We start from the raw sequence: 22,245 nt of genomic DNA on the forward strand, positions 1-22,245 counted from the left end.
CTTCTATAATCCTCTCAGCACCGCCATCTGCACCACTATGGACACTTATTTTGAAGCATTCTTTCCCAAATATGTTTTTTCCCTTGGGTTTATCATTCATTTACTGCCTGTACTGTACCCAAGCCTATGCTAGAAACTAAGGCTAAAGGTATGAGTCACCTTGCTTCCACAGCTCCCACAACCCTCCTTTTCAAACCTCAGAAATAGGGCAGGGAGCAATCCTATCCATTTCCAAGTCCCCTGGTAGACCAAGTATAGGGTTATAGACTCAGAGTCCTTACATGTTGATGGGCTGTATGGATTCAAGGAAATTGTCTGGAATCACCTGCAAATAGTAAGCCTGAATTGGGAACGTGGCCAAGTGAATGCACTAGAAATGCCCTGTCCAATATGGTAGCCACTAGCCAAGTGTGGCTATTTCAATTTAATTAATTAAAATTAAATTTTAAAAATTCAGTTCTTCAGTTGCACTAGACATTTCAAGTACTGCATAGGTCACATGTGGACTGTGCAGATGTAGAATATTTCCATTGCAGAAAATTCTATTGGACAGTCCTGTTCTAGGATCCTTTCATAATTCAGGTTCTCTTTTAAGCTACAAGGCACAGTTTCCATATGCCACCACTGGATTGCCTGCACAGCCTCCTCCAACTGACTTCTCTTGCTCTAGCAAGCAAACTTCTGGAGAGCCATGGCCTACCTCAACACATCTATTAAGTTGGTGCTCTACTCTCTTTCCTTCTGTTCAGCCCAATCCCCCCAACCCCTGTCCTTCAAGGTCCAATTCAAGTGCTCCATCCTCTCCTTTCCTGAACTCTCCCAGCCCTCCTCTTCTCTGAACACAAGTACTTGTACGTAATCCAAGTTGATTACATGTTGTCTAGTATTACTTTCTACAGGGCTGATCCATAGGGTTGTGCAGACTGTTAACTGCACAGGGGTTCTCAGTGGAGGTGGTATGCAGGGACTGAGATTCAGCCCATCTTCCACTCTCCAACCTGTATGCCTTGGCGTGGGTGTGTCCTCCCGGAGGAAGGGGCTTTTTTCCTAATTTGCATGAAGATGGCATATAGGCCGGTAGCAGCCTTGGTTCTGTAATCAACATGAACGCATGAGTCTTGTATGCCACGCAAGTGGTGGCTCTGTGAAGGAAGTGACCCGTCTTCTCCTGTCTCACCAGTCACACTCCACTCAAGGCCAGATTCCACAGACACAAGGAAGCCACATGGGGCACTCCAGGAACTTACGGTTCTGGTGACTTTTGGTCATGCTCTCTGAGTCCAGTGCATGGTAGAACTCATAGGCTGAGCGGCCAAGCAGCTCTTCAGGGTGGTAACCAACCAGTTCTGTGATTCTGAATTTAAAAAAAAGCATGTGGGGAAGAGAGGCCAGATTAATGTGGGCAAGGGCTCAAGGAGCTGAATCCAGAAGGTAAATCAAATGCACACATTCAGATGAACACACTCTAGACTTCCTGGTCGCACCACTCATCCTAGAAAAAGACATGGTGGCCAATCTGCAGCTGTGGGTCCACCCAACCTCCTCCACTCTCCTGTCCTTCCTAAAGTCACACTTGGGGAGGAAGAAAAGCACCCATTCAGGGAACTCCCTACCCCTCACCCCAATATACACATATGCCTAGTCTCTAAGAACCAAAGAAGGGGCTCTCACACACCCCCAACCCTAGTTTTTGAGACAAGTGAGTAGAGATTCAGGGAGGGCAGACAGTTTGCTTGATGTCCAAACAAGTGTCCAGGGACAGAGCAAAAACAAAAATCAGGGGCTCCTGATTACTAGATCAAGCTTATTCTAGGAGAGGATGATATAAATGAAGAGTGGAAATTATGTGGCCGTTAAGTGGGGAAAAAGCACGGCATCGGCCTTTGTGTGTGTGTTAACCACAGAGTGAGGAGGAACCTGGAGCAGCGAGAACCTCGTCTGTGCTTAAACCTTCACTCCCCTGGGTGCCTCTCCCCAGGTCCTGCCTGGTGACCTCAGACATCTCTAGGACATCAGGTCTTCCTTTCATGGGTTCTTCTACTTGTCCTTCTCTATTTCAAGGAAAGGAGGGAGGGCTGGAGGTGCTGAGAGGAAGAAATATAAAATCACAGTCACAGAAATGTGCCTCCTCATTACATTCTCTGATAAATGGGCAGCTCTGAAACAATGGGCCTTGACTGTCCCAAATGTCCCTTTCTTCATCCTGTAATGTGTTTGGTTTTGATGGGAAGTGTGCAGAGAAAAGGCAAATGTGGAGAGCCATGAAGAATCACTTAACACTCTTAGGACCCTTTCCTCTGTACTGGAATCATTAAAATAAACAAGCCCTGCCCAAGAACCACCAGATTAGCTGCTTTCCCACGTCATACCTAAATGTTATCTCTCGTAATCTTTGTTATCTCATACAGTTTTTCTAATGGGCTCATTGTCTTGTTAACTCGGCCTATCACGAGTTAGAAGTGATGCTACATTCTCATCATCACAAGCTCTGTTTCAGAATGCACGACTTTTGGGAATGCCCTGTCATTTATGCATGTTGGAGACTGATAAGACGGAGAGGGAAGCAGAAGCAGTGACTCCTTGGCTTCCTGTGTCTACTCTCCCTCCTCCTCCAAACGGGTTTTGCATACATCTGTCAGACTAAGTCATCCTAAAATATTATTTCCATCCTGTGACTCCCTTAGTTAAGCATCTACAGCTTTCTCTATGACCAACCACAAGAAAAATAAGCTCTGCCCAACTTCCAAGTCCCCCCAGAATCTAGTCTCCATCTTCTGAGCAGTTTGATTTTCAATTGATCTGCCACGTGTCGTGGACCCTCTGCTCTGGAGGACCCCTCTCCTCATAGTTCTCACTTCTGGCAAACTCATTCTTGCTGCAGAACCCTGATGTATTCTCTTCTCTCTGCCCTTGACTTCTCCACGGAGCCCTCTCCAATTCTTCCTCATCATGAAGTCTTAATAGGTGAACACAGTGTCACAGAGAATTATGGATTCGTTTCTCTACCTCCTAGACTCTTGACCCCTAACTCAGAGACCACTTTCCCCTTTGGCTTCCCCTACAATGGACGCTCCATAAATACCCGAGTTTCTGACCAGTGGATTGATTTTCTCTTTGGACCGAAGGTAAAACAAGAGCCCTGTCTATCCCAGCACTGCTAGGGAATCTGGGCGCTAATGATCTACTTTTCCTCCTAGAACATGATTACCTGTCTCAATGCATGTGGTGCACACACACACAGCCCTCAGCAGAACCCCTCATGATATTTAACCCATCATTTCTTCAATGTTTAATGTGTGTCTGGTGTTGACGTAGGCAGAGAAGAGGGAAGTTCTCTGCTAAGGTGAGACTTGGGGGTTAAGGTCTTTGCCCAACAAGGGACAGCCCAACAGGGCTGAGAAGCTTAGGTCTCAGCTGATTCAGCCCAGCAGAGATTTCTGCAGCGAGAGTCCAGCAGCTCACTTGAACCAGCCAGCTGGTCTCAGACTGGGAGGTTCTGTCCCCTCACTTGGCCCTGAGTAGAGAGGTCTCTGAAGTCATCAGAGGCAGCCTAACCCCAGGGCTGGTACTCTAACCCCAGGGCTGGCACCCAATGGTACCTTAGCCAAGGTGGAGATTAGGGGAGAACAAGGAGACAGTAGAACAGCACTGGCCCTTCCTTTTCCACAACCAAATAGCTTTTCTCTAGGGTCTGGTGCCTTTCAGGCTTAGCCTGGGAATCAGAATTGTACTAATTGTACCCTGCTGACAAGAGGCCAGCCACTTACCGGCTCACTGATTTGCCAGATAAACTGCTTCTGTTCCTGGACAGGTCTAGAATTTTCTAGAGACTGTCAAAAATGAGGCTATGGGAATTCTAGGAAAGATTTGACTCTACTCCCTGAAGAAACTAAATTTTCTTTGAAGATTAGAATCTTTAAATTAAAATGTTCAAAGTAAATATTTATTATAATCAGTCTCATAATAAAATATTTTTTAAATCTCATTAATGTACCATCCATTCAAAGGCACACAATGGGCATGTTTTGGGAGTAGACAAACAAATGTGGATTTCAGAATTGCCAGCTATCTTCCTAGTAGCAGCCTTCATTTATCTTGTCAACTAAAATAAATATTGAATGTCTCCTTCTTCATTCCTTTAAACAGACTACTATAAAAACTGGGAAATACACATACTCCAAACACAATTGAAGAACAGTCGAATGGTCAAACTTCACAAAGCCAGGAAACCCCAACTTAAAGCTAATGGTCATCAGCCTCCATCTGCAGGCACGCAGACGCCAGTGGGGAGGTTAATGAACCGAGCTTGTTTATAGGGTCGGCCACGACAGCACAGAAAGGCTGTCCCCGCTAATTTCCCTCTGTCTCAGAGAAGCCTCCAGAGCTTGGCTGTGATAACACAACTTCATCTGCTCTCTCCATAAGGGGCAACTATTTTTTTCTTTCTAATTAAGGGCCCCTAACTCACTGGAAAAAAAAAACAGTTTGGGGTCACCCATAAATTTACAAAGTTGACTCAGTAAGGCTGTTTAGAGAAGAGGGAAATGTAAAAGGGCTCAATTTGCCCGAATTCAGAAATGAGAAGAATAGAAGTCACTCTTTAATAATCAAGTGGAAAAAGAAACAGGTCAAGGATGAGGTGAGGAGAGAGATGTAGACGTGGAGAGGCAGCCACAGGAGGCAGAGGAAGAAGGAGGAAAGGAAAATAGAAAATATAGAGGAAAAAGGTTGTTAAATTCTGAAGTTAGTGTTACCCCAAGTAAACATGTGGATCACACTGCCGGGCTCTGGATTTCAAAGTTAGATATGCCTTCACAATGTAAAATGACAGTTATTCATTGCTCTTCAGTTGCTCTTTACTTTTAAAAATGTTCAGAGGCTCTTTTCAACGTGGACTACCTGTGGCTGAGTGCTAGGAAAAAAATTACTTTCTTGGCTACAGTGTCAATGCCATCGCCTCTGAAGGCAGCAGGAATCCAGGCTGAAGGCCTGAGACGGCTCACTCCTCTTCCCAGTGACACTGCCAAGTGCCCGTCCACAGAGGACGCAGCAGCAAGCTCCTTGACTTCAGACACCAATGCCTGCAGTCAAACAAGGTCTGGCTGTTTTCACCCCTGTCCCCCCGGGAGTAACGGATTTGCTAAGTAAATTAATCATGTAAACAAGATGGTTAGAGAGTATTTAAACTATTTAAGAGGATAAAAGTTTTAAGTACTTTTTAACCACCTATTTGTTTTCCAAGGAATGCATCTGCTAATAAACCATACTTCTATTAAAATCTGCTTGCTTTCCTTCCACCCTTCTGGCAATGGCCTCTCCTAGGCAACACTTGATTCACCTCACTTTGGTTTCTATATGTGCTTATAAGCTTTGAAATTGCAGTTTCTTAATAATATCCAGTCTATTCACTAGCTCAGATTTCAATCTTTCTGTTTTAATATATTTTTATCCAGACTTTGCTTTAAACAACAGTACTTAAGCCTCGTATTTTCCTCAAATATTACACAGTTACATAAAATCCATACAACAAGCTCTGTAGTTAACAGAACATCAGTTTCCTTCCCGTCAGTGTGATATGTTACAGGTGGGGTGCATTTATACGTAGGACGGTAGCCCTGGTTAATCCTGGACCATCCCCGTTCTGAGGGACACCAGATGCCACGGCTGCCTTGCATTACCTTGAAACACACAAGCAGTGAGAGGAAATGTGCTTTGAATTGTAGCAAGAGAGAAGCAGATCGTGTAGAAGGAATAATTTTTGAATTGTGAAGTCTATTGAATTTTGAAATAACTTCCAAGGAGAATTTGTAGAGCTGCCTGTTCCGGAGAGTGTTTCAAGCAGACTAGATTAGACAGGATAACATAAGCATTTCTTCTATATCAATACGCTCAAACTCCATTAACGCCGATTTCAGAACACTGCCATTTGGAGGAGACACAGATGTACAAGGAGAGCACTTCAAGTTTCTTCTAACTCAACGATTTAAAAAAACACAATAAACCCTCTTACATCAAATGCGTAGAGAAAGGCTAATGAGTATGTCTACAAAAATATTTAGAATTAACTATATATGAAACTAAAAAACCACAGGTAATGTATTAACCTGAAAGATCACCTTGAATTTAAAGATGCCACCCATCCTCAAAAAAAGTAAAATAACTTACTAAATGTATCTCAATATGCAATGAAAGTATATAATCTTTTACTATTAATTTGCATGAAGTCAGCCTATTTTCTTCTCAGACTTCAACACTGTTGTCTTCTAGGTGTTTTGATGTGTGTTTTACAATTTATGGCTTTTTCCAATTTTCTTTATTGACATTCTCTTTATGATCTTCAACTGTCCCCTCACTTTTATCCCAACTTCTTTTTACAAAAAGAATTCATAATAAATTTGATTCACAGAATTTGAAATGCAGACAATTTATTAAACTGCAACTCCTCATATTATTAAGCCTTATATTGCCTTAACCCAATGACAAAACAGAGTTGTCCTCAAATTGTTTACCTGTGAAGATTGCATGACACTTTGTTAATTTGAAATTTTTACTGTAGTTTTGATAACCCTCTCAGTGATACTGCCCTGATTCATGGAATTTGCTTTTATAATTATTTTCTAAGAAACAGGGAGATGTGAAACTGACAGAATCACAGTGGGATTATGTGAATTAGTCTTTCGCAGTTATTCTCTTTCGCCACTAGATGGCACCTCCACATGAATCTAAGAACCACCCCGTTTTAAAGTTAAACTACTTGGGAACAACTTTTGTCTTCCTTTTGGGTGAATGAAATGCTCTATTTTGTATCATTCACTGTGGTTTCATTAAGTTGCCTGTCTCTCAAACCTTAAAATCTTGGAGATCAGGAATCATCTCTTTTACTTCTTTGATGTAATAGTCTCTGGCACAGGGTTAGATACATAGCAGATGCTCAATAAACAGCAGTTCATTAATTAGTTGCTCAGTATTTTAAGGAAACAGAGTATAACGCCTCTGTGTGTGTCATAAATGGAGATGAGATCGTCAATTACACTGATAATCAGAACACTCTTCTTTTTTAACCTTGCAACTCAACTGTCTCCCCTTGTCTAGAGCAGTTGACCATCTACACATAAATGTGATTGGCATATAAATTGTTATAGAATTCACTTTTCAAATACTTACTGTGTTTCAGATAATTAATACAGGATTTTAATATGGTCCTCTGACCCTTTACTAAGAAGAGCAAGACAAATGTATTTTGAACCATCTGCATTCCTTTATTCAATTTCAGATGTTTCAGAATAGGTTGTTTCAGGTTCAGTTGATTTTGGGAACCAGAGAGTTAAACACAAGATTAGCGTCCCCTTTTCTCTCTTCTTTCTGTTTTATTTTTCTCCTCACTTTCTTTCTTTTTTTCTTCATGATCCTTTTCTTTTTTTGTTTGATTATGTCTATGGTCTCAACGCATCTAAGAAAAAATACCAAACAGCCTCAGAAGTGATTCTGTGGATTCTAATTGCCTTATTTTATCAGATTCTTTCTAATTTTCCTTATGGGAAAATAATCCCCTTTGTGGGAAACCACAGCCCCTCACGTGTGTCAGATATTAAGTCTAGTGAGTTCCCTGATTAAAATGGAAAGCCCTCCTCCTCCCATTAGCTATGATATGGAAGTGTTGATTTTTGAAGCATTGATCTCAAGGATATTAAGGAAAAAATATGGTTGAGACAGAGAATGCTTTTCCCCATCCCAATACAAAGAGTGAAAACAAAAACCACCAAAACTAAAAAATCCTGGTCCTCATCAAAACAATCGAGAAATAACACTTAGGGATTAAGGACTTAAAATAGTCACTTTATAAACTGTCTAAGCCGCGTCTGTGCCCTTGTTAACTAATCTGCTCATCGGTTAAACACAACTTGTGTGTGGCACAGCAGTCTACGTCTTTAACCGCTTCTGCTTCCATCTCTCCAGCACCATTGAATTCAGGGTTTGGGCCATGTAATCGCATTTCTGGAAAGGCACGATTTTGCTGAAAGTGCAGTGCATCCAGTAGATCCCATAAGCAATATCACCCTCTGTACTCTGAGTCACAAAGCCCTAAATCACAGGTTCCTACAAGCCAGTATCGACTCTGCCTCCCAGCCCTGAACCAAACTAAGCAGCCAGCACAGGGGCTCTCCCTTTTCTGTGTCCACTTCCTCTTCACCCACTCCTAGGCCTCCAGATCCTCATGTTTTTTCCCTCTTCTTTTATCCAAAGGTTAGTTGCTTTCAGGAAATGACCTGAAACTCATTCAAAACAAGATAATAAATGATGGATAACTTTGACTTACGCTTTACAGAGGACTTTTTTCCTTCACTTTAACAAGGATCAAAGTCTTAAGCTTAAAAACAATCCCTCTTTTTTATTATCTAGGGATGACAAGTTATTTTCCAGGACAGTAGGGTTTTCCCAGTGCTGGTGGGGTCACATCAGGGATGTGCTTCCCTCACAGGGGCTATAGGCAACTTTCGTGGTCCACAGCACTCCAGCCGCTCCCAGGCTGTATGGCCAAGGCATTCAGAGTACCACTTCACCCGGAGCCAGAGACATGCAGGCTAGGCAGCAGAATTTCCCTCGTCATCTTTGAAGATTATGGAGAGGGATGCACAGAACAAAACTGTCTTCTGCCCAGAATGTTCATTTGAATACAAAGACTGCATCTGACAAATAACCTCACACGTGACATGGATTTCTCTGATGCCTGCCTTTGGATATCTTTCTAATCATCATCATCATTACAATAATAACAATACTAACAACTATAATAAATGCTGACTGTGTCCGTTCCAGGGCAAAATTCTTCATACGTGACATTTTCTTCCTATGAGGTTAGAGCACTTCTTTCTACTTACATAACTACCCACCAAGAGCCTTGAGCCCTGGTAGTATGGTAGTCAGAAGCTGGGGACAGGAATGACTCAAGGATATTTCATGAAAGTTCTTTTTTTTTTTTTGTGGGGAAGATCAGCTCTGAGCTAACATCCATGCCAATCTTCCTCTTTTTGTTGAGGAAGACTGGCCCTGGGCTAACATCCGTGCCCATCTTCCTCTACTTTATATGGGACGCCGCCACAGCATGGCCTGACAAGCAGTGTGCACCCGGGATCCGAACCTGGGCCGCCAGCAGCGGAGCACTTGCACTTAACTGCTATGCCACGGGGCCGGCCCCTATTTCACGAAAGTTCTTAAAATGTGCGTGGAGTGGTGGCCAATTCTAAGAAGGGGCGCCAGCCAATACCAGGTCAGTCTAGAATCAGGGGAGAGAAACTCAGCCTGGCCTAGAAAGTAGGGTCCCACCCAAGAAGAGAGCCAGATTGCCCCAGGATGTCCAGCAGATGAGAGAAAGGTGGGTGGGACTGGGGTGGAGCAAGGCGGTTTCTTGCTGGTGGTCTCGCCTTCTTTCAGGCCCCCAGCCACTACACGCCTCCAGGAGTGATCTTGGCCCTTTGAGTTTAGTGGGGAGACTTGCTTTGGGAGAGGGCAAGGACAAGGGAGTAAGATATAAGCAGTAACAAAAAGCCTCGCATCATTTACGGTGGGCTTTCATAGCCATCATCTCATTTTACAACGATCCTGTGAAACAAGTTGAGAAAGTATGACCATCTCCATGTTATAGAAGGGGAAGCTGAGATCTGAGGGTTTCTTGAGAAACCCTAGAAGGTGAGAGGGGAGTGGTTGGAATGGCGAAGAGTTGCCACGAGAACTGTGACTCTGGAAAAAAATGGCGGCTCTGGATACTGCAGAAAGCTGAGGTCAGGTTGGGAGATCCCCGCCCTGACGCCACATCCAGTGATACGCTAGTCAGCAAGCCACAGTGGCATTTCCTCGAGCCAGGTCTACCCAGGCCCTTCTCTTGGCTTTTCTTTCCCTCCCTGATGGTGGCCATTGCTCATGGCATCCATTCTTCCCTATCTTCCTCCTTCCACCTCCCATCTTCCCACATTCTGGATCCTCCCACATTCCCAATGCCAGGGCACAGACGGGAGGGCAGAGGTGAGGCAGTGGGGGAGTCAGGAACTGGTGCAGCTTTAATGCCCCTCTCAACCCTCCCACGACAACCCAAGCCTCTTCCCCACCTGTTTCACCTCACCTTCAGCTAAGAACTAGAGCTGACACAGCCTTGCACGTGTGGTCTTAGATGCTCTTTCAACAACTCTAATAAACGATTTAGGGTAAGAATAACAGCTAACACTGAATACTTCATCTTGGATTTGAACCTAGGCTGCCTAACCCCAGAGTCGACGCTCTTAACCACTACACTCTCCCATAAGAGGATTTCCAGTCGGGCCTGGCTTTGGGGGTTAGAGTCTGGCTTAGCTCCCTTCATCAAAAAGCCTACAAAACTAGGCTGGACAGTGGCCGGAATGGAGGTGACACAGGAGGAGCAAAGGCTGAGGGAAGAGCTCATTAACAGAAGAGAACAAGTGGAAGCCATGTAGCCAGGGGCCAGTTTCCAGGGCAGAACCTGAAGCTCCCAGCTGGCCTCTGAATTGGGAGTCCTGATGGAAATCTCTAGACTCTCATCTCCTGGGGAAGCAGACTGGCCTGGAAATTTCCTTGGCAGCCTGACACATATATGGAGGAATATGTACACACCACAATGATCAACAGTGACAAGAGAGTCAAACACCAGAACAGCTCTGCAGTCAGACCCTGGTGCTGCGTCAACGGGGGACCACCAACTACGGAATGAGGAACCCCTTAGCTGCACTGATGGGATGAAACAATGACACAGGCCCACAAGCTTGCGCCCAGCAATACAACATTGATGCCCCAGACTCATACCTTTACCACAGGCACAAGTACACACACACACACGTAGGACACAGCCCTGCCCACGGCACACATGCTGCCAGGCCCCAACCTGTCGTCGCAGTAGGTGAACTTCATGTCCATGCTGTGGCGGCTCAGGAAGGTCTTGCTGTCCAGCGGGATGTCCATGTGGGACGGGTGCTGGATGGGCTCACACATGATGATGAGGCAGGAGAGCAGGGGCTCCTTGTAGCCGCAGAGACTATTATGAGGGGGGCAGTTGTTGTAGACCTTCACCTGGCCAGTGCAGTGTAAGACCTGGAGACCAGCCATGGAGGGTCAGATGTGGGGCCAAGAGCATGGGGGGGCACACCTGGGACTCCAACCCAGGTCTGATTTGTCCTACCTTCCAGGTAGCTGATTTGAGGTTGACGGTTCGGCCTCTGTTGGTGACCGTGCACTTCATCCTCATGAAGAAGTCCCGCTCTGTGGACATGTCTTTGCTTTTCTTCCCAAAACCGGAGCCTGGATGGGGAAGGGTGGAGGGAACCAGTTGAATTTAGTTTTATGTTTATATTCAGAAGAGGGGCCCCACTGCAGTTTTTCTGCGGGGCAATGTATTGTTCATATTTCCCGTGGATCTGCTCTCAGAGCCTGCCATGAATGCTGAGTACCATCTTGGCCTATGGACTAAGCTTTCTCATCTCCAGCTTGTCTCCCCAACTGGAGTATAAGCTCCTAGAGGATAGGGGCTGTTCCATCGTTTTATTTCCCATTGTACCTAGCACATGGTCAGTGCCCACTTCAGAGCAGTGAGGCAATGAGTGACTATTAGCCATAATCTCAGCAAACCTTTCCTCGGGCAGGCCCAGGTTCCCTAGAAGGAATTCCAAGGGACAGTCAGGACGAGACCACAATTACTTCAAGGGGACAAACCTCTCAGGTTACAAATGTCCCCCAGACACTCCTGTCTTTTCTTCACTCCTGTCCCTCAGGAATTTGAACCCTCCAGTGCCCTCTTTTCAACCTGCAATGGCTGCATTCAGGAGACTGTTCCATCAGCTTTCTCCCTAAAGTAACATATGTCAAGGCTTAAGAGAGACCTCTGGTCCAAATCTCCTGGGGTTTGGTAAGCAAGTTCACTTTGAGGATTATCAACATGGATCATGTCCTTTCTCAGAAAGGATATTAAATAAATCACCAAGACAAACAACATAGCTTCCTTCCTTATAGTCTCTAAATAGCCTGCCCATTCAGAACTTTTCTCACTTTTTGCAAAACAAAGTCATGAATGCAGTAGGTGCTAGCTGAGTCCCCTTTGTCCGTGTCTAAATTCTGCCTACACCACCACCATCTCCATCCTGGATCTTCCAAGGTACACTCCTGCCCCCTGCCCAGTATCACCAAACAATCCAGAGCCTTGTTTCAAATGGTCACACCCCTCCCTCCAGGCATGGCCACCTGCCTCTGCAGTAAAGCTCCAGAGGGCTGTGATTTATTTGACTGACATATCATCAAAGAGCTATGTGTCAAGTGAATTGCGGCACCTTTGAATCTATATTAAACATTCCTACTAAGACATCCCACTAAGTAATAGACCCAAATGGTAAATCTTTTTTTTTAAGAGAAAATATTCCTCCATCATGATTATAAAACCATCTCTCCCATACTTAATTACATTTCTTACAATTTTAATTTTCATAGGTGGGGTCTGCATATCACGAGATATCCTTATATCCTGGGGCCTGGACCCACCACTAGGACCAGCTCAGGTGTTGGGGATTAGTAGGCTGGAGGGACTCATTTGTGGCTGTCACGTGGGTTATTATTGTGGCCTCCTAACTTGTTAACCTCTGGATTCTCCTCATTCTGCCATTTGATTACTCTTTCTAAACAGCTCCAATCAGATTACCCCACCCCTGCTCAAAAACTTTCAATACCTCCCTCCTGTCTACAGGATAAAGTTCAAGGCCCTCGCCTGGCCTTCAAAGCTTTCCACAATCTGCCTCATAGCCTTATCTTCCTCTAGGTCCTCACATTAACCCTTTACTTCCAGATCGTGAGTCCACTCAGGCCAGCAGCTTCAAAGAGGATTTGCTGATTCATTGAGTTTGATCCCAAGTCCTTGAGACATGGACCAAGAGATCTGCGTTTTAGTCAGATACATAAAGTAGAATTATGCTGTGAACCATGGCACTTGGGAGCTGGAAGGTCCTAGACTTTTCCTGCTCCAATGCTGTCAATCTGAAAAGAAAGACTCTGAGGAACAGAGCAGTGAAGTGACTTGGTTCAGGTCACAAGATCAGACTGAGATGCAGGTCAGCGGTTGAACTGAGACTGAGAACTCAAGGGCTAAAGGGTTTCTGGAGTAGAGAAGAAACAAAAGACTTTGATTTTCTCACGCTTCTCGTACTTGCTTTAGAAAGGGATTCAGAAAGTCTGGTAGCCCCTCCTCATAGACCCAAACAAGACTTTCTCAGCAGCACGGATAAAACACTGAACAGCCCATGGAGTGCTCTCCAGCCTGTGTAATGTAAGAGCAGGTGGCCTGAGGCCTTCAGGTGGAAGGGCAGAGGGGCTGGGTGAGAAGTCGGTAGTGGTGCTGGGGTGGCTGTAATTCTGCACTTTGCAGGCTCAGTCTCTAACGAGGGTGGAAGTGGACCAATGAAGCGTCTGCTTTTGCAGCATATGCAGTAACAATAGCCAAACCTTGCAGGCTTGGTACCACTGCCTCTGTTATTCAGGTTGTACAAGCACACATCCCCTGCAGTGAACAGGAGAGAGATGTTAAAGGAGATATCAAGACGGGGCAGAATCTGCCCAGGGCAGTGATTGAATCCCAGGTTCAGAAGAGACCTTGAAAGGAGCCCCACTTTTTTTTTTTTTTTTTTTTTTTTTTTTTTTTAAAGATTTTATTATTTATTTTATTTTTCCCAAAGCCCCAGTGGATAGTTGTATGTCATAGCTGCACATCCTTCTAGTTGTTGTATGTGGGACTCGGCCTCAGGATGAACGGAGAAGTGGTGCCTCGATGCGCACCCGGGATCCGAACCCGGGCCACCAGCATCGCAGCGCGCGCACTTAACCACCAAGCCACAGGGCCGGCCCTAGGAGCCCCACTTCTGTTCAAAGCTTCAGTCCTCTTGACAATACACCCATTTGTGTCTTTGCTTGAATGTCCCCAGTTACAAGAGATGAAAGCAGCAGCTCTGATTGTCACTACAAAGTCCTTTTTGCCTGGATGGGCCCTTCCATACCCTGGCACCTGCTGGATGCCCCCACAGGTAAGATGCAGCACACGAGACCTTTTAAATCTCTTCTCCATCAAAAACTACCTGTCCTATGTCTTATCACCAGGGGACCAGATTCGTTCCTTGGCTCTGGGGGTAGCTAGTCTCCAAAGATGGCCTCACTGAGCCACGCCTCCTGATATTTACAGCCTTGGGTTGTTCCCACATTGAATTGGGGCTAGCCTGTAAGTCACTCTAACAACAGAAGAGGCAGAGTGATGAGATGCCAGTTTCAGGACTAAGCCTTCAGAAGGCCCAGTAGTTTCTACTTTCGTACTTTTGGGAGCCCTAAGCTGCTCTGTAAGAAGTCTGGCTACTCTGGAGACACCATGTTGAGAGGGAGAGGGTCTGAGACTCCATGGAATGAGAGAGGTCTGGCTGTGCCAGCATCCCAGCTGAGTCCCAGCCTCCAGCTACTGGCCACAAGGTCCCACAGCTGTGGGTGAGCCATCTTGGTCATCCCACCTTGTCCAGCCTCCAGACGATGGCAGCCCAGCTGACATCACATGGAGCAAAAAACCACTCACAGAACCCACAGAATCATGAAAAGGTAATAAAATGATCATCTAAGCCACTATGTTTTAGGTGATTTTTTACACAGCAATAGACAGCTGCAATAGTTCCCATGGACATTTTGGCACTGACAAGTTTATTGGTTTGGGTGGTGTCAGTTGGCAGAAATGCTGGACTCTCAGGTGATGAAACCTCCTGGAGACAGTATCGTAAGCCAAAGAAATGTCCTAATAGTGTGCTATCGGGCACCATGAAGGGAACTCATGATATTTGTGAGTACTACTAGGTCCTTTCAGTGCCCTCCATCTCGTCTCACAGGCTCTGCTGGATTTTTTATGGATGTCAGTTGTTTTCTGGTTCATGATGGCCATGATCCATCAGTTCTACATTCATAGACAAAGGGAATGCAGATCCCCTCCCAGGTGGTGTAAGAAGGAAGAGAATATACAACGAAGAATACTTTACCATTTTTGAGACTCAGGTTCTCGCGGATCTCCTCATGGTCACAGGGATGAGTGAAGTCAAAGATACTGTGTCCTGTTAGCTCCACCTATTTCAAAAACAAGGTTGGGCTTCATTATTCTTAACACTGAAGAAGAAATCTCCAAGAGGAAGCTGAGCCACGTTCCAGATTTGGAGACAGGGAGAAGACTGAACCAGGTCTTCTCATATTCCAATCCAATGTTAGGTCCACCAGGATGGCCATCAGCAATGCCAAACCCAATGCCAGGTACTGGGAGTCTGTTCCTGAGGCTTATGGCCTGAGATCAGAGAGGAGGAGGGTAGGCACATCAGGGAGAGGTCAGGAGGTATGTGACCAGAACTTTCCACTAATTTCTACCCCCAAATGGAAACTCTTCTCCCTTTTGTTTTATTTATTTATTTATTTTTGTGTGTGAGGAAGATCAGCCCTGAGCTAACATCTGCCAATCCTCCTCTTTTTTGCTGAGGAAGACTGGCCCTGGGCTAACATCCGTGCCCATCTTCCTCCACTTTATATGGGATGCCGCCACAGCATGGCTTGACAAGCGGTGCGTCGGTGTGCGCCTGGGATCTGGACCCAGGCTGCCAGCAGTGGAGCGCGCGCACTTAACCGCTACGCCACCAGGCCGGTCCCCTCTTCCCCCTTTTGAAAGAGAGCCAGAGGAGGGTATCACCTGTGTGAGTCCCATGAACTTGCTGATGTTTTCTGACAGAAAGATCATGTCGCCATCTTGGGTCACCACGGCAATGAAACCCTCCAAGGCTTTCAGGTACAAGTTGTCCATCTGCTGGTCAGCCTCAGCTTCAGACTCATTTTCAGAGCAAACTGGAAAGAGAAGGGGTTGGATGGCTTGCATGAATGTGGTGTTAAAACAGATGTGACTGGCATGGATGGATGTCTGCCAGGATGGCTCAAAGGCATTAAGTGGACTTTTCTGGAAACGCACATTGCCAACCTTCTAAGTGTCTACCACATGCCCAAGCAGCGGGCATTTGATGAGCACCACTACACAGAGGACACCCTGACCAGGGCTTTGCGGGCAGTACAGTTGTAGTGGTGGTTACACCTGTGGTACTAGTGGTAATGGTGGCAGTAGTGGTCATTGATGCAAGAGCAGTCACAGTAGTAGTAGGAACAATGATTTCTACTGCTAATGTATATTGAGCAACGACAGCATATCAGGTACTGCACTGAGCATGCTATGTAATCTTTACAACTCATAGGAGGCAGGTACTCTCATCTTACAGATGAGGCTTAGGGAGATTACATCATTTTCCCAAGGTTATAAAGGTTGTAGCCAATGGACTCAGGCAGCTGAGTCCAGAACTACACTCCTAACCATTTATAGGCTTTGGAGTCAAATAAACACAGATTCTATTCCTCCTATAAGGCTACAACTTTGGGTAAGTAACCACCTCTTTGCACATCAGTTTCTTCATTAGCTAAACGAGGATAATAATTTCCATCTCTTTGAGTTGTAAGGATTAAATAAATATGTAAAATGCCTAAAATGGTACCAACCATTGTGAATTCTTTCCCCCTCTGCTCTGTCTACGATACTGTCACTGCCCTCAAATTGCTCAAAGCCTAGATGGGGATGTGTAGCACAAAGAGATGCAAATCTAAGTAAAAACTCAAGGGCAACAGAGCTGGGGGCCCAAAGAGGAGTGTAGACAGTAAGTGCTCAAAGGGTCAGAGGAAGAGGGGGTTGCTTTGGGGGCGGTCAGAGACAACTGTTACAAAGAAGAGGATTTGAGGAGACTCATGAAAAACAGGGATTTCACTCAGTAAAACGAAAGAAGGGCTTTCTGGGCCCGGTGGATTGGGCAGACACTGGAAAACATGGAGGTGGTAGAGCCTGGAGCAAGCTCCCTCCCAGGGACTGAGAAGAGGCCCATCAGGCTAAAGAGAAGGGTCCATTTCCCAGTCTCAGCAATTGGGCTGTTGAGGTGGGTCCAGGGTCCTGGAGGAGTGGCATCTCAGAGCATGGCTTTGGGGAGATTCATCTGGCAATGGCATGCAGAACAGTTTGGAGAGAATGAAGACCAGAGGTGCAAAACTGCATGAGGCAACTAACTGCATTAATGGTGGGCTTCAGCGGTGCTTGCTGGGGGCAACTGGAAAGCACCCACCCCCAACCAACCACTGTGAGTGGCCCTGGCCTATCAAGTAGACATCTGCTATGTGCAAAATGGAGACCCGGCTCTTGTCCCACACAAATAAGGGCCCAGGCCCCAGGCCCTTGGTTATTATCCTCAGACCCAGACTTTATTTCAGCCCCACTTCTCCCTCATTATTTAACTGCAAACATACATTTACTCATAAAAATTTGTATCCATCCAGTACAAACATCAAGCTGAGTATGCCTCACTTAATTTATAGAACAAGGGGATTAGAGAGTAATTTTTTACTTATAAAAGTTAATATTCACTTAACTAAAAGAAGTCTTTCAAGTTAAGACTGTTCTAGGGAATGTGAAATGCAATTAGATTTATGGGCCACTTGGCACGCGACACATGGATGCTGTGAAATGAGGTTCAAAGGCCTTTCTGCAAGGGCACTGGCTTTATTTGGTTCTCTTTTCTCTTTTCCCTTGAGCCCCTAAATTTAAGCTCTGGGCTATAGGGTGTTATTCTTCAACAAGAACAAATCCAAATTAGGAGATGTTCCTACCAAGGGGCTTCAATGGCACCACTGGGGAACAGCCACCTTCAGGACACAGGATCAGTGAATGTGCCAGAGTCACAGATGCTGCTATTTCTGCAGAGGAACAGAGCAGGCCTGTCCAGAAACAGGCCAGCCTTTACAGCCAAGAGTTGGGCTGTGCAGAGTAGCATCCTGGTGACTTCGCCTCTGTTTTGCTAAAGTGTGGAACAAAATGATGGAAATTCTCTCCTCTTCACACCCTGGTTCAGGCGGCTAGCCTATGGGAGGGCAGACTATCTGGGAATGACCTTGTACCACACATATACTCACACTTGATCCCTGCTTAGGGTCTCTGCCAACCAACTAGTCAGCTGAAATGATGATAATGAACCAAAGTTTCAGGTATGGGTGACGCCACTGCCAATGTTAGTGCTCCCAGTTAACATCTATATTTAAACAGGGGCTTTAGGAGAAATAATGACTTACATCAGTGCTTTCAAATTTGAGCATGCACCTGGAGGACTTGCTAAAACAAGGATTTCTGGGCCCAGGGCTACTACATAATTTGTGGGGCCCAATGCAAAGTAAAAACATGGGACCTCTTGTTGAAAAATTAAACTATGCCCAGAGCCCTTCTTAGTGTGGAGCTCTGCTGGACCGTGCAGGTCACACGCTTGTGAAGCCGGCCCTAGATGGGCCCCTCTTCAGAGTTCCTGATTCAGGAGGTCTCAGCTAGGGGCTACGAATCTGCTTTTCTAGCAAGTTCCCAGGTGACATGCACGCTGCTGGCCCTAGGATCACAGGTTGAGAATCGCTGCCTTAACTCAAGGTCCTATGAGTAACCCTAACGCTGCAAAAACTGACCTATTTTGGCAGGTGGCGACCTATTTTGGGGATGGGTGAGGAGAGGTTTTCAGCACCATTTAAATCACAACACATAGGTGACCACCTTCTCCAGACAGCAGAGGTCAGCCCTGTGAGTGCTGGCAATTTGAGAAGATTTTTTCTCTTCCATTTCTTTGATCTCAGTGGCAACATTGACTTCAAAATCTGGAGTAATCCCAAGACAACCCTATTTGGGTTAACTAGGCCCAGAGGAAACAGTTCTGCTTAAAATTTCCTGTTTTTAACAGTTCCAACACAGCCAAACTGGTTTCCATCCGTGCCCAGTATACTTGCTTCCAGGAGGCGGCGAAATTGGCTACAGCAGCCGGCCAGCCGGCCTCTGGGAGGGAGGAGAGGGGCACTCAGGGGCCACGAATGGAAACAGAATGTCTTAGAACTGAAGTCACAATGGCTGGGGGACCAGGAAGCCAGCAGACTGGCCCCCAGGGACCCTGGGACAGCCGGGCCTCTTTCCTCTGAGGAACTATTTGCTCCCGCGACACCTGCTTATCCTCCTGGGGGTTTCTGAAGGCACCTGGCCAGCTCACTGTCAGCTTGGAGCTGAGGGTAAACTGCAGGCCAGAGGAGACCCTTGCCTGAGGGGCTAGGGGCTCATGCACATCACCCCTGCTGAAGACTGCTCTGCCATGTGGACACTCTGCCTTCTGCACTGTAGCATCAATCTCTGACTCAGTGTTAGACACATAAGTAATTCACTACGTAGTTATCACACTCCTACTGTGTGTCTGCCCTGTGCTGGGCACAAAGCAGGCAATCAGTCAGGCCATCTGTCAACAAGTGTCACTTACTATGTGCTCAGTCCTGTCCTAGGGAAAGTCAGGGATACCGAGAGGTGTAGGCGCAATCCTTTCCCTCAAGGAATCTACAAACTGGTGGGGAAGACAAAGATAAACCGCTGTGAGATTACACAACAATCCAGAAGGAACCCTTGGTGCCGAATAAAGAGGAGCCCACAGTAGGTGCTCAGTAAGCCCCCAACGGGGTCTCTAAACTGCCTCGAGTTCTAGGTCTCAGTTACTTGCTTCCCAGGACCCTTCAGGGTCTGACCCCAAAGAAGAGGGGCAGGTCATCGAAATCAGAGGCGCTCTGCTGAGACGAAGCATGCTCAGCCTGGGGAGCACAACAAGATTCTTTAATGCTAAAAATAGCCCCAGTAAACAGGCTTTGATGACTCCCCACAGCCAGGATATGCGCGGGCTGAGGTTTCGGAGCACTTTTTCCGGAGCACCGCTCATTTCCTTCAGGCAGCACCACCCAGGTGGGGCGGGACCCCATGGGCAGCAGGACCTGGGCGTCGGTGTTGAGCGGGCAGGGTGGCAGAGCAGACACTCCTGACTGGGTCTCTGCGACCAGACTGTCACAAGTGCTGCTGGTCAGGAGGTGTTTTTATTTCACCAGGGTCATTTTCCCTCTTTGTTTCCCACCCTGAGAAGATCCAGGACTGCTTGACTGTTCTTAAAGCCATTCTGATGCCATCTTCCTGGCACAGAAGGGCGTGGTTGACAGTCACCAGTCAGTTGTCATCACGGGCTTTCCTTTTAAACCGATTCCTCCCCTCCAGCTATCCCAGGCCCACAGACCCACCACTAACTCCCGTCCTGGGTGTGCTGACTGCAAGAGCAGGCCCAGTCAAGCCAGGAGGAAATTATTTTTGGGTCACTTACTGGATCATTAGCCATCCCTTTAAACCCCACCATTATACCAGGTAGCAGGCTTTGGCTACCCTCACATCTTTGGCAGAAGGCACTGATCTTGCTGGTCTCCCCACAGGGCCTTGAAAGTCCTCCACTAGAGATTCACTTCTTTGTTCTTTACATAACCTTTTATCCTCTCTTACCTCTCTGTAGTGCCTTTCAAAGATGTAGCAGAGGGCTGGGGTCAGCAAATACCTGGCTGGTTGACCAGACTTTTTTGGTTTAAGTTAAGGGAATGATGTGAACAATGTCAGTATCTCTAGAAGAGACTGCTCTCAGCCCTTAACATCCTAGCATGAATCAGCTTATTGGCACCTCTCCAAACAGGACAGAAAAAAGCCTTTGGAGGGTGGGTGAGGCAAGGGGCGGGACAGTAAAAAAGTAGGGGTGAGAGCCTGGGAAGAGAAGTCTGAAAGTGGGGCATAAGAAGGCACCAGAAACCACGTCTGCCTCCACAATTTTCCCTCTGGTCCCACTTTTCCTGCATGAAAAGGTCATAGTAAAACTCTGAAATCACTTGTCCCACATTTTAATGTCCTTCCCTTAGTAGTCTAGAGCTCATGAAATCATACTCTCTTATTAAGACTGCTGTCTTCACTAAGCAAATGCCAACGAAGCAATAATAAACCTGACATTTCTCTTTAGAAACCTTGCTTCACCTTGACCTCCAGCTCTTGTGTAAAATGAATTTGATTTCACCACGTACTAGTGTGGGGAAGCCAAAAATCAATTTTCTGGTGAAAAGCCAATTTTGCATATTTACTGCTGTTGAAGGCCCTCCGAATACAGAAGCGACCCCCATTTGGTCACGGTTTGCGGGGCTCATCTTGAAAGAGGATTTAAGACAATCAAGTGGTATTTCCACTGACGTTCCCGTCAGAGTGTGTTCTGTTCTCGGCCCAGCGTGGAAGCTAATATCATAAAGCTATTGTTTCAGTTCACTTCCTGTGATACGAATCTCAATCGGTGGCCCAGACTCCCAGCCTGAATTTCTCAGCGTTGAGGTTTCCTCTCCAACATTCCCACACAGAACAGCCTACTGTGAAAATCAAAGGGAAACGTGTTACTAAGTAAAGAAGAAACTTTTCTAAAGCAAAACCTGGTCTTTTTTAGCCTTTTGAACTCTGAGGTATGCAACCAGCTATTTCCTATTACAAAGCGAGCCAATATGGGTGCTCGCTCACCTTTGTTAGAAATGCTTCAAGAATGAACCTATGGTTTGTTTTGACTTGGAAAAGCTTGGCAACTCTGGATTTTGATAGAAACTGCTAAAAGGTGGGTAAGAGGATAGTAAGCGTTTACATTGGGTTTTCTTTTACATCATTTCTCCAGAAGGCTATACTTATAAACCAATTTACTTGTTCATAACTTTTATTTCTAAGCTATAACTTATTGAGAGCCTAACATGTGGCAAGCAAGAGGATACGGGCTTTTATAGCCATTATCTCAATCCTCAAACAGCAAGGTAAGTACTATTATCCCCTTTGTGCACATGAGAAAGTAAAGCTCAAAGACAGTAAAGAGATTTTCACAAGGTTACAGAGAAAGAAGGCAGCCAAACCGAGCTTCCAGTGGAGGTCTGTCTGCCCCCAAATCCTGCACTCCTTTTCATCGCACTGCATATTTTGAAAAAGCAAAATACGATTTAAAAAGAAAAAGATCCTGTCTCCCATACAATTCCTGAAAACGATTTCAACAATTGGTTTAAAGCATATGTGGCAGGAGCCTGGAATAGAGGGGAGAGAAAGGGGACATTGAAAAGCCATCTATCTCCTCCTCCCCCAGCGATGTGTGTTTTATAACTGCTCCTTCAAGGACGCCAGGACCAGATGGCCAAATGGAGACACTTTTTATGCTTTACCGTCATTTCTTTCCTTGGGACAGAGAGGACCAGAGCTGATGTACTGAGCGCTCTGGTTGGTCTGGGGCCAAG

The 22,245-nt window shown here is 45.9% G+C and overlaps 1 protein-coding gene across 2 annotated transcripts in view; it reads right to left on the minus strand.

Annotated features, from left to right (window-relative positions):
- The window catches only part of EPAS1 (endothelial PAS domain protein 1), an 86,923-nt gene that overhangs the window by 15,658 nt on the left and 49,020 nt on the right, over window positions 1-22,245 (minus strand). For both annotated transcript variants that reach the window (XM_087436818.1, XM_004436689.3), the window contains exons 3-7: window positions 15,740-15,891; window positions 15,048-15,132; window positions 11,186-11,304; window positions 10,892-11,097; window positions 1,248-1,354 (exon numbers count right to left, since the gene is read on the minus strand). In XM_087436818.1, coding sequence (XP_087292944.1) covers window positions 1,248-1,354; window positions 10,892-11,097; window positions 11,186-11,304; window positions 15,048-15,132; window positions 15,740-15,891 — 669 coding nt within the window. The remainder of the gene's footprint in view (window positions 1-1,247; window positions 1,355-10,891; window positions 11,098-11,185; window positions 11,305-15,047; window positions 15,133-15,739; window positions 15,892-22,245) is intronic.

The sequence above is a fragment of the Ceratotherium simum genome, chromosome 11, assembly GCF_057802395.1.
Source record: "Ceratotherium simum simum isolate JZ-2026a chromosome 11, ASM5780239v1, whole genome shotgun sequence".
Classification (NCBI taxonomy): Eukaryota; Metazoa; Chordata; class Mammalia; order Perissodactyla; family Rhinocerotidae; genus Ceratotherium; species Ceratotherium simum.